At 51.2% G+C, this 11,974-nt stretch overlaps 1 protein-coding gene across 1 annotated transcript; it reads left to right on the forward strand.

Moving 5' to 3' along the window:
- The first annotated feature begins 358 nt into the window (after positions 1–358).
- LOC100903490 (T-related protein) lies at positions 359–5,693 on the forward strand. Its single transcript, XM_003739007.1, has 5 exons — positions 359–558; positions 4,465–4,574; positions 4,663–4,820; positions 4,931–5,240; positions 5,413–5,693. Exons 1-5 carry the CDS (start codon positions 461–463, stop codon positions 5,691–5,693), a joined length of 957 nt encoding a protein of 318 aa, XP_003739055.1. The 5' UTR covers positions 359–460.
- Positions 5,694–11,974: the final 6,281 nt, after the last annotated feature.

An 11,974-nucleotide genomic window follows, 5' to 3' on the forward strand; every position in this document is an offset into this window, starting at 1 on the left:
ATGATGATGTCTCATTCACGACGTTCGTTCTGTCCCTCCCTGAAAGTCCACAGCTACCTCGCACAGGGCAAACAAGAAACCGGAGGGCCGGTCTCGGGCGGAGCCTATGCGCTGTTTGCGGTGGTACCAGCAGCGGATTTTCTTCGTTCGGTAGTGCCATCCACTCCACTTCAGACTGCGGCTTCGTTCTTTGAGGATCTACCCGACCAGCGAAAAGAGTCGCGCATCCGACAGTTCGGCCATCGACTGACTGAGCCAAGTTCGCGCAGAAATCAAAAAAGCCGAAGTAGACAAGAGCTCCATCCTCCACTTCATCAGGTCTGCATGGCAAGGAAGTGCTCAACTGGACACTCTGAATTTGCATTGTGCTGCGGCCCGATCCACCACCGGAGATCTCCGAGGTATCCGAGAAGACTTCGCAAGAGCGCGGAAGGCTGCGGTCCGAGGACCTACGGCGGATATGTGCACTCCATCCCCACAAGTTACCCTTCTGGACTTCGAGCTCTGGCTCAAGTTCCGTGAGGTGACCAATGAGATGATCGTGACCAAGAGTGGAAGGTAAGTGCTCATTGCGATAGGCCCGCGCCCGCTTCTCTGGCGCTTCGATCGAACTCCGATGGCGAACCGCAGAGAAGCCCAATTATTTAACGATAGCCAGAATCCCATGGTTTCCGACTCGGCCACCGAGCTTCGAAGACAAGAGCGGCCGACGAGACTGATGAGAGCTCCTAGTCTGAGTCAACCTTTTCCCGACACCACCGATGCCAGCCGTCCTGTCGGAATAAGTTCCTCGCACGCTGGTAAACTCGGAGCGAAACCAAAGTGCAATGGCTCCGATGAGCAATCGACCGCCGCGAGCTCGTCGATTCCCTGCTCGCAGACACCTACCGCACGCTTCCTCAGTGTCGTGGACGCTAGGAATTCCCTCGATGAGGATGGCGGCCCAAGCTGCTCGATGATAGGAGCAAGTAAATTGATCATCCTCGATTCCCATGGCTCACTAGTCTGGTCTCGGCGCCGTGACGGGAGGAGCTCTGACCCTATGATCTCCCGGAGACTCCCGAGACTCCCGATTCCGAGCTTTTCCCCGGGATGAGCCACATTCGGTGGAATCATCCCGTGCTTACAAAGCAATCCTGATTCCTAATTCAAGCCGGGTTTTCGATGGGGAATACGTCACCGAGTATTTCAATGAGAATTTTCGAGCAGCTCTGAGCCCGTGGATCCTCTGGCGCCTTATTGTTTCCATTAGAAATCTACGCCTGAAATTCAGAAAAATTCTGTTCTGTGAGTAGGGTTCGAAGATCCACCCATTCATTCAGCCAGCCAGTCGTTGATCCATGTGAAAACGACGGAAACGAGTAGTGAGCCTTCGACAGACAGCTCAGCATTTTTGTTGTCTGTGGACAGACTCTTTGTTTTATTAACACTACTTTGGTACCGCTTTAGGGCGGCTGAGAGGGCGTGGGAACAGGTAGCTCGGAGTTGTTTTGGTTTTTACCGTCGACCGGGATCTTGTGCGGCTTTGCAATACCTATCGATTTGACATCAAAATCGGCTTCTTCCATTGACAGGTAAACAGTATGACGGACTCGGTCTCCGTACCATTCAGTCGGTCGGACTTACGCCTCGCTCCAAGACAGGAGTTATTGCCTGTTCAAGGGACTCCGCTGAGAGAATATTCAAGCGCTTTCTTCGCTGAACAGCGATTTCTCCCCTCCGCTCGCTCGAGCGTCTGGGGTCTCGACCGGGGAGACCTACAACCTTCAAACTTCGGAAGGTCGGGGTGAGAACGTTCAGCGAAGACGAGGATTACGGAGTGCTTTCTGGTCCGGGTCTGGGAAAGAGCGATTCTGGGGAAACTAAGGCGATGCGAGAAGAGCAGGCGTCGATCTGGTATTCTTGAGAGTTGGATCAACGCAGATTGGGAACGCTCATGACTTCTGTCTCTAGACAATACCGATTCGCTGAGCCCTCCACCGATCTCGAAATCATTATTGTACCCATCGAGACGAAATATCCAAAGGGATGCAGCAATAGCTCGCCAGTTTCCTGAGTCGTTCAAATGGCGAGCGGCCTCCCTCGTTCGCACATCTTCGTTCGATTTCTGCGGAAGCTTGTGAACATCCCACTGGACCACTGGCTCGGAAGCGCGGCAGGCTGGCGGAGAGCTCAGAGGAAGGGAGCGGAGTATTCTTGATTGTTCGAATCCCTGATCACCCAGAGCTTTCGTCGGGCATTCAGCCGTGAAAACTCATCAATGAACATTTCCCTTATGAACTTCTAAGTATGGTGAGATGCCGTCGCAACGCGGTTCCCCTCGACTCACCGATATGTATCTTCCTCGAGCCCCCGGGAGTTCACCAACGTGAGGAGATGAATAAGATTTAATTTTACTTCGATATTTCCGCCATTCAGTAGTTTCGCTATTGTCGCTGCTGATGATGGGTCTCAGCTTGGGCCACTGAGCGGGAAGCACAGCGGAGCATACAGTCCAAGAATGACTCTCAATCGGCTTGAATCAATTAGTATAGAGCTTCTAAAGCGAGACGCAGGCTGAGACCTCATGGGCAAGTTCATGTTTGCTCGTCAACATACATACGAGGAGAAGTTTCCTGAGCAGGACTCCTCACTGGCCTTCGCTATTCGAAGTAGACTCATCCAAGATCGCTCTTCTGACGAGCATACGCGGCATCCGATCACTGACCCAATGTAGAGGAAATTTTCAATCGAGCTTAGCTCGGCACGATGCGATTCTTCTGTGACGAGGGAGCTCACTGTTCAGTGGAGACTCGGACACCATGAGGCTCGGGTGGGGGAGGAAACAGAGATCTGCCTTCGAGGAGGATACGCGACGCTAGGAGACTCCTACAGCGGTCGGAGGAAGGAACCCTCAATATCCTCTGAGAATACTCGCCACTGAAGTGAAAATGTCATTTAAATGAGGATGAACGAATACCAATACGCCCTGGAATTGAGCCGGCCCTGGTTACACAAGTCAGCGTATACTTTCGTGTAAAATTCTGGACCCTTCATTCCTACGGTATTCAAGCCTCATACGAGAGAATATACGAGTTTCAAGTTCTACCCCTTACGCAGAAAAGAAAAAGATCGCATATGTTTGTTCTGTCACTTCGAGATGATTCAGCAAAGTCGCATGTTTCCTTACCCGCTTTCCGTGGTCCGTATCGTCGTTCGCCGAGCTAGAAGAAAAGACATCGTCGGCTATACTCGGTGTTTCGTGGGGCGCGACCCGACGAACTGCCAGAACAACTGGATGCGGCGGTAGCCGTGGCAGCAGCGGCGGCAGGTCAACTGGCCAATAAACTATCGATTTGTTACACTTTAACTAACACTTACCGAATATGGCGGCGTCTACCGTGTGCGCTGTTGTCGCACTTCAAAAACCGGCACCGCCGATGCCGGGACCTGCGTAGAAGTTCGTGTCGATCTCCGTCGTTGTGCGCTCATATCAAATTATTGCGACAGCTGATTCGCCAGACTACGGCTGACCGAGCTCGTGCGGTCCGCTAGGCTCGCTGTAATAAATTCGACGAATCATTAGGGCGCTTATTCCAAAAAGTCAAACCGCTGGATATTGCTGATGATGGGCATTTTCCGATCCACGAAGCGAATCATCGTCATGTCATCGAGTTATTGTTCGGGCACAGGGGTATTCTTCCATGAACCACCGGCTCAGATACCAACCCTGGAGCTTCGAAGTCCCCATTCTACGTTGACGTACAGCCTGGTCATCATCGAGCTCGGCATTGTTCCTCAAGATCGGATACCGTCACGTCAGATAAAAGCATCAGAAGCATCGACTCATTCACGGATTCATGGCCGGGGTGAACTTTCTGTCTGAATTGAGCTCTCGATACATCTCGCTAGAAGTCTTAGATCGATTGTACGAAGGAGTCCCTGAGTCCCGCCGCCTCCGAGAGAATCGCCGTGGACACCGGTGGGTGAGCAACCTCTACACGCTTCACGGTTGAGGTGGGCCACGGCGAAAGATCCTCGGCGAGCCCTGCATGCATGCTGGCAACAGGTATTCCGAGGATTGATTACCCGATAACCCTCCCCGAATGCCGGTTTACCCAACATGATCTACGCTACGCAGCCGCGTGAGCGATTAGGTTGACGTTTAAGCGGTGAATTGTGGTAAGAATCACATCAATCCACCATCTGAGGCTCGGATATCAAGCATATTACCGATTCATTACGGCAGTAGCGACGGACCCCCGATTTCTCTGCGAACCTCCGGCCTTCACACATATCTCTCCCTAGGGATCTCGTGTACTACTTATACTTGCGGAGTTTCTCCCTTTCTCGTGGTCGAGAGAAAGTTCTCGAGTGCTTCTGATGCAGTTCGGATAGTCTTCGTTCATTCATTTTCTGCATTTTCACATCTTTGCCGTGCAACGACTCTTCTCCGGAAAGTTGGCAAGTTCTCTTCAATTCCAGGAGGATGTTCCCAGTAATCCGCATACAGCTGTCAGGACTAGATCCGTTCGGTAGATACTCCGTCAGATTGGAGATTCCGCAGTTTGGGAGCAGCCGCTATAAATTTCAAGGTGTGTGAGATTTGAACGGTCGACAACTAATCATGCACGTGGCTCGAGAGCTAGGCGTTTTCACGGTCACGCCCCTTTGCCATTGCAGGGACGGAGTGGGTGCCGAGCGGGAAATGCGAATCACCGAGCGTTCAGAGCGGTTTCGTGCACCAGGAGTCTCCGAATTCGGGGAGTTTCTGGATGAAGGGACCTGTGGCTTTCAATAAAGTCAAGCTCACCAACAAAAATACCAGCGACTCGAGATACGTGAGTCTCCGGGCTTCGGTCTCCGAAGGATTGTGGAAGCATGATGACAGAGGGGTCGCAATCGTGTAGGCGAGTCTGGTAGCTAATTTTGAATAAGGACCTTTTTCCAGATCGTCCTGAATAGTCTTCATCTCTACGAGCCGCGCGTGATCATCACGGCCGAGGAAAGCGGTAACCAGTGGACTTTCCCCATGTCTGAAACGCAGTTCATCGCGGTGACGGCGTATCAGAATGAGAGGGTCACTTCACTGAAAGTTCGTCATAATCCGTTCGCAAAAGCGTTTCTAGACACCAGAGCAGATCACAGTGGCCCGGGTCTTCCGCAGACGCAATCTCCTTTCGCTCAGCCGATGGCGTCCTTGCAGAGCTCGGACGTACACGAGTCCGCATCGAACCCTTTGCCCAGCACAAGTTCCGGAGGTCGTATTCGAAAATTCTCGATCACATTCACAATGCGACGGAGACGTATCGAGTGCTCTAAACGTAGTCATAGCAGCAGCAGCGTTATTATCGTCGACTTTCCTCACTGACCCAGCTCACATCGCGGAGCGATATCATGCCTGTACCCTCTTCAACTATTTTTTGTCTCCAGGTGCCACTGATAATCGATGGGTGCAACACGTATACCGTTCTCCGTCGTTAGACTACTGGAAAAACGAGGCGTTCCGACTCTCGAATTCGACAATCAACGCCCAGCTTCCGTGCTCAGCGTTGGCGCCGCCTCCGGAATCACAAGCACCCATGTCAGCTCCACCTCCAATGATGGGTCAGACGTCTGCCTTCTTACCAAGTTCCTCGTTCGGCTTCCCCTACATCCAGTTTGTCGACTACTGGGACCCGCCTCCACCCACTCAAGATCTTGAAGAGTTATAGAAGAAAACAATTTATGATCTATTTAACTATTTATTACAATTTTTAAGAACATTGCGCTCGGTGCTGGTGCGAACAAACGTATGGGAGAAGAGAGACGGAATGAGGAAACGATGATGTATGTATGTGTTTATCAATCTCACCAGCCGAATTTCGGCTGACTGTAGTCTGTGGTTAGTTTTTCTGTTTCTGAACATGTCAAAATCGAATGGACGATGTTCCACGCCGGAAAGAATGGCGAAGATAGGCGTCTTGGCCTCCCACTTCATGAGAAAGACCGGAAAACCCGGAGTCTTTAGCGAATCAATGAATTCTAATCCCTAATCGAAGATCATGGCTCGTCGCCAAAAATTTTATTCGATACAGATTCGGGAGGACGCAGAAACTTCTCTCGGCCTCTGCTCGACACCGCATTTCCGAAGCGGGGTGGAGCGCCAGCGATTCGGGTCTACCACAAGCTCGACGTCTCGGACCGCTCGACTCCTTGCCGAGGGCAGCACACTAGCATTGCCCCTCTGCGATGGAGGGGAAGGATGGTGAGCACGATCCGAATCGTCGACGACAACGCTAGGTCGTTACCGAGTGTCTGTGCCACCATATCAATGGCGTGTGAAGGTACTGCTTTTAAGGAATTCGGATTGAGATACAGTGGAGCTTCCTCGCGACTCGAATCGATCCCACCAACATCGACTATCTCCGCGAGGAATGTTATTCAAGCAGTCATACGTGGGAAATAGCTAATTGGACGATGGGGGCCGTCGTGGCGAACCTCTGTTGTGCGAGTATCTAAATCTGGAATGCACGTCAGGTGAAGGAGGAAATTTCAATGTATCATGCGTGTTGAATAAAAAACTTGCACTGGAATCGGTCCTGCCGGGGATATAAATGTGCACCACGATGAGCCCGTTCACAGATTGCCAAGCGTGCACGCTCGTTTCAACCAATCGAGCCCGGCCTGTGCGACAAGAGGGGAACAGATAGGACGCGTTGTATTCACAATCTCGATTGCCTGTTAGGAGCGTCCGAAGCTCAGACACTCGGCACGCTCTTCACGAGATTGCGAACTTCACTCAGTCCCTCCATGCTCGCAAAAGTTCTGTTAACTTTTCCATCTATACCGGAACTTTCGACGGGGCTCTCGGTCGAGCCCAAAAAAACTTCATTCACATCATGACGTCAAGTGACCTTTCGCCACGAGCTTGGCGTGAAGCGCTCCGGCGTGCATTGGCGGGAGAGAGTCGGGTTCCGGCTAAGAAGCCTCCATTTACGGACTCGGATTGACTCAGCCTTAATGCAACAGAGCTTTCCATAAAATCTTCGGGGAGGAACAGCGGGCCGGAATGGATCCCTTGATTCATTCAAGCATCATACACTTTGCCTCAGACACACACGACAGGTGTTCTCTCACCCCTGCGTTTTCGCGCGATATTCTTCGCTTTCTCGGCTGAGTCTGAGAGGCACCGCATGCCATCTTGAAACCAGCGAAACCTCGAATGCGAGCAACGCGCAGGAAAGGAATAATATTTTGTTCCTTACACTCTTTCGGCATGCTTCCAGACCGGCTTCGCTCGGCACCAAGCGTTTGATAACTACACTACGGCGGTCTTATTCCGATGAGAGCCTTTCAATTCTCTCGATGGCCTAATTTCGGCATCATTGATGTTGATGATGTTCAGCATTATTTATGCCTACAGCCTCACCTCTCGTCAGGCATCCCTTGTATGCATTTGCAGAAGGTAATTCTTCTTTTAGCTCCCCTTTTTCCGAAAGTTGACCAGCCGAGTTCTCCCTCCAAAAATTATTTTGCTATATTAGACGCTAGTTCGCCCAGGGCTAATCTTGCAGCCCGTGTCCAGGCCGTTCCTGTATTTCTCCGTAGAGTATTTGACAAGACTGTGACCATGTTACATTATCCTCCCAGACTTTTTCTTGACGATCGAGGTAGTCGGTGCCCGTGCTCAGATGTGTGCCAGTATGCCCAAATATTCGTATGTCTATGCTCAAGAGATTGTCTGTCCTTCTATTTTTTCCTGTCTCCTCTCATTTGAGTCTTCCACTCGGTTGAATTCTGAACGAACTCTAAATGGGATGAGGAGCCTCGGCCATATCCGAAATGTTCATGTGATTCGGAGGAGTTTATCAATATCGCACCATGTGTGCGCGATGAGGACTAAATCGCCTTCAAAGCGCAATCCACGGAGTTTCTCATTCCTTTCTTGGATTGATTCGAAGGCATTCTCCGGATACCTCACATCCAATCCTTCTCTGGATTCGAGTAGAAGTTGGTTCTCCATAGTTCTGACTCTAGGCTAGGAATTTAGAGAACATAGGTGACAAGAGGCGGCCGTGCCTTGGTCCAAATGAAGTGGTGACTCTTTCTGAGGGCCATTCTCCGTTCTCAGCATAAACGGGTTGTCCTGAAACGGTACTTGAAGTAGTTCTACAACACTCCTTTCTATTCTTAGTTTTTTTAGGATTTTCGACAATATGATTTGAAGAGGATATTTTTGAAATCCTATGCTAAAGGAAATGAAAGTATCCTCGAATGAATTCCCGCTTCGAGCAGCGGAGCTCGACTCTGCGGAGAGCGGAAGTCTTCGAGGAGTCTTCTGAGCCATTTTGTCTCACGTAGAGCCATCTCCCTTGAAGGGTCTGGCTCATCGGTGATCGGCCGAGATTCACCCGGGGAATGTTTTCGACGTAATTGTTATCGACCGTAATTGTTCATCGGACTCCGCGGACCGACGGCATATACAGAGGTCAGCGGACCGTTCCTCTCCAGGAAGGGTCCGCTGCGAATAGCTTGTACCGATACAGATGATTTCGATCCATCTTCGGCTGGTGGACCTCTGAGATGGCCCCGAATTCCTCGAACCTTGGAGATCCCTCCGTGGACCCCGGTCGGCCATCCTAGAGGGGGCATGAGATCTCTGGCCCCGCGTCGAGCTCCTTTGTACGCTGTCCTCGAAGCGCAAGGATTTAGTTTTCTGAAAATAAATCATAGATCCAGGATTCCACCCGATATCGGTGTAGACAACGGAGAGCAGGAGGGGGGCAGACAGAGAATGCAGAGCCTACAATGCGCGATATGCGCCTCACGGGCATCATCACGCAGACTCACATCACCAGGAAAGAGGCGAGACTTGAGGCCGGGGATACGTGCAAGAGGACGCAGGCTCTGCGGAGGAAGCCGCCACCACGCAGGTAGGTATTGGAAAGTGGGACCTCCCTGGAAGCCCTGGACAGGAAACTCCACCGGAAGAGCGGCTTCGTGAATATTCCTTTCCACTTATTCGTCTCATATTGGCTGGGATGAAGCGTGGTCATTTCAATAATGAGATCTACTAGGACTCATCCCCTCGGAGCGTGTGCGAAAGGAGGTTTGCCCTGCTTTGATGGTCTCAGAACCGGAACGATAATCTAGCCTGGTTTAATGAGAGAGCTGTTTTTGATTCCTTCTTCCTTCACCTGAATCTCCTAATGGATGACTCGAGTGCGTTAGCGGCGATGACCATGAGGCCATTGGAGAAGTCGTTGTTCGTATACTGAATGTGAGCCTATATCAAATCAAAGATATGTTCTTATCGTTTGATGCGCGAACGAGTGTCAGCGATCGCTGTCTCGCGGAAGTGGCACCGAAGTATAATAAGTACCTCGAACGGTTCCCAGAAATCGAGCCACGAAGACAAATGACTGTTGCGCACCACTTGTGTATAATTCTCCGGGGGAGGTCACTGTGACTTCAGCGTCGTCCACACCGCCTAGATACAGATCAAACAAAGTCGGCCTTCATGAAGATTGTGTAGCCAAACGGAATAGATCTATTCCGTGGAAAGTGAGTGAGCGTAATATGAGAGAGACACTCGAGGAAGATTCCCGATCTAACAGTGGCGGCAGGTAAGCGAGCGAAACATGGAGGACTCACGGTCGAAACTTGCTCTCATCGATTAGAGAACGTCACCTGCGTCCGCCTCCCTTCGATCGAAACATCCTCCAGCGGAGACGCTCTCGCAAATTACCCAATGTCATATTCTACCTCATGGTGAGCAAAGATTCCGAGTTCACCTTGCCTGTCACCTTGCACGGGCACTCCTTCCTATTTCCAGTCGTGTATCGGATAGAATGGCATGATATCATTTGAATTCGATCGCCTCGCGTTTTCGCACCGTCTGGCGCAAAATTGGATGCCCCACCAGATTCAATTCCCCCGAGGCCTCGGGCACTGAAGACCGGAGGAGGAATCTCTTTCGACTTCCCCAGCGCTATTTCCTATTTAGACGCGCGACTCCGCGAACGATGGAATAAGGGTGAACCTCCAAATTCCATGAGATACGAGCACTTGGAGGACCGCCGGCACAATCATCCTAAATCATACCCTAGCCGGGGCTGAATGCTTCCTGAGCTGTGACGATTCAATACTTCGAACGTGATTAATCGACGGGATCCGTTCATTCCCCGCAAGCGGGGCTCAAGCATTCTGCCGGAGCGAATTCACCAGTTATGGACGTTTCTGGATCGACAAAAACTCGGCGGAATCTTTTTGATGGAAGATTCCCGTCTGTACGATCCGCAGCGGATAATTCCGGAGCGTCGGAACAAGTGAAAAATAACAATTTTCTCGATCTTGAATAGAGAAAAGCATTCTCTCCGGGCTCTGAGAATTTAGGATTTCGGCTGGAAAGTTCGCAAGCCTGCTCGTTGCGCGACGAGACCGCCGAGCTCCGCTGCGCTTTGGTCCCGATGCGGTCGGCAGACATCATACGCTTGGAGTTCGAGATTTGCATGTCTGTGGTGGCGTTTGCCCCCGTCAGGAATACCTCATCTTTCTCGAAAATATGGATTTTTCTAATCAAGCACCCGGGTGGGCGAGCCAGAGAACGCCTCGAGCGTTGCCATAGGATGTCTTGGCGACTTTTACCCTATCTCTTCCTCTCTCGGCTTCATCGAGCCCTTACCACGGAAAGGGTCCGATGGAGGTCCCATGTGCCACAGCCGGTCAGAGCTCGACGAGGCTTTACCACAATGGGAGGCCACTTCTGAAGTCTGTTCGGCTGCGATTGAGTTCTAGCTTTGCACGGTTTCTATCTGGGAGAGGACACCGTTCACCTGTTGTCCGTTCCCGCCTCGGCACATCGGGAGAAAAACTCCTGCAATCAGTTGATTGATCCATCGCGGAAACGATAGGACCACGTTGATGAGGTGTCGATTGATGAAACGAAGTCGATCAACTGATTGTTGAAGAAGAGGAGGAAACCAACAATCACCGCAGACAGCGATTCTCACAGTGCCAAACCGCTAGACTCGAGCTTGTCACCGGCGCAACAGAAGACAGCCGGCCCGAGCACAGCCTTCTCGATAAGAGCGGAAACTTCTCGCATCACTGCCAATCACGGCCGAGCACATTTTCGGCTGCGTCGACATCTCCGAAGCGGCAGCCTTCTCACTCACTCGCTCATTTATTCATTTTATCATCACCTACTCAGACGACCAATCGAGAACGAGTTCACCCACGAAGCTGGATCGCTGCCCATCGAGAAAAGCACCCCCGTACGTCGCTCGTGGAGAACGTCGATCAGCAGTAGATTGAGGAACATCGAAGATTCGGAACGCAGTCCGATTTCACTCCACTGCAGCACTGCCCAGGTGTGAAGGAGCGGCTGAGGTTTGGCGCATGCAAATTTCAGTCCACCAGTAGCCCGACTGACTTCGACTCACAAACGACCAGAGAAAGTGACGGAATAGCCTCTCTGGAAGGGGGAGAATCGACAGTTCGTTCGCGAAAGTGTTTTGCTCGTCTATTCCGAGGAGCCTACTCCACAAACATGAAGTCAATGGCTCTGCTCGCGATGATCGGTGCGTTATTACCTACCTCGACGATACCACAGAAAATGTAAGTTGATCGACACGCGAATTACCTCAAAACGTTCCCTGCGAGACTTTCCGCGACTTTTTCTGTGACAATGAGTAGACTTCCATCGTTGTGCCGAGTGATTGCCTTTCTGATTACTCTGTGGTGCTCAGATGAGAATTTATCGGTGGGCAGGACGTCGTCATGGATCCTTGAAAATTTTCCGAAAAAGAACACGACCCGGGTTCGATCGAATCCTAGGATTCGGATTCCGAACCTGCACTGATGCATCTGAACAATTATCCTAAAATTGAGATCCATACCTCTCCTGAAGTTGAGGGCAGTCGCATACGCTTAGGGACGGGGTTCAGAGGACGATATCTCGCGGGAGTTTTCGGTTACTGAAAACCATGGGAGCGCCCCCTAATGCTTTTGC

Source organism: Galendromus occidentalis, unplaced genomic scaffold (genome assembly GCF_000255335.2).
Source record: "Galendromus occidentalis unplaced genomic scaffold, Mocc_1.1 scf7180000076381, whole genome shotgun sequence".
NCBI lineage: Eukaryota > Metazoa > Arthropoda > Arachnida > Mesostigmata > Phytoseiidae > Galendromus > Galendromus occidentalis.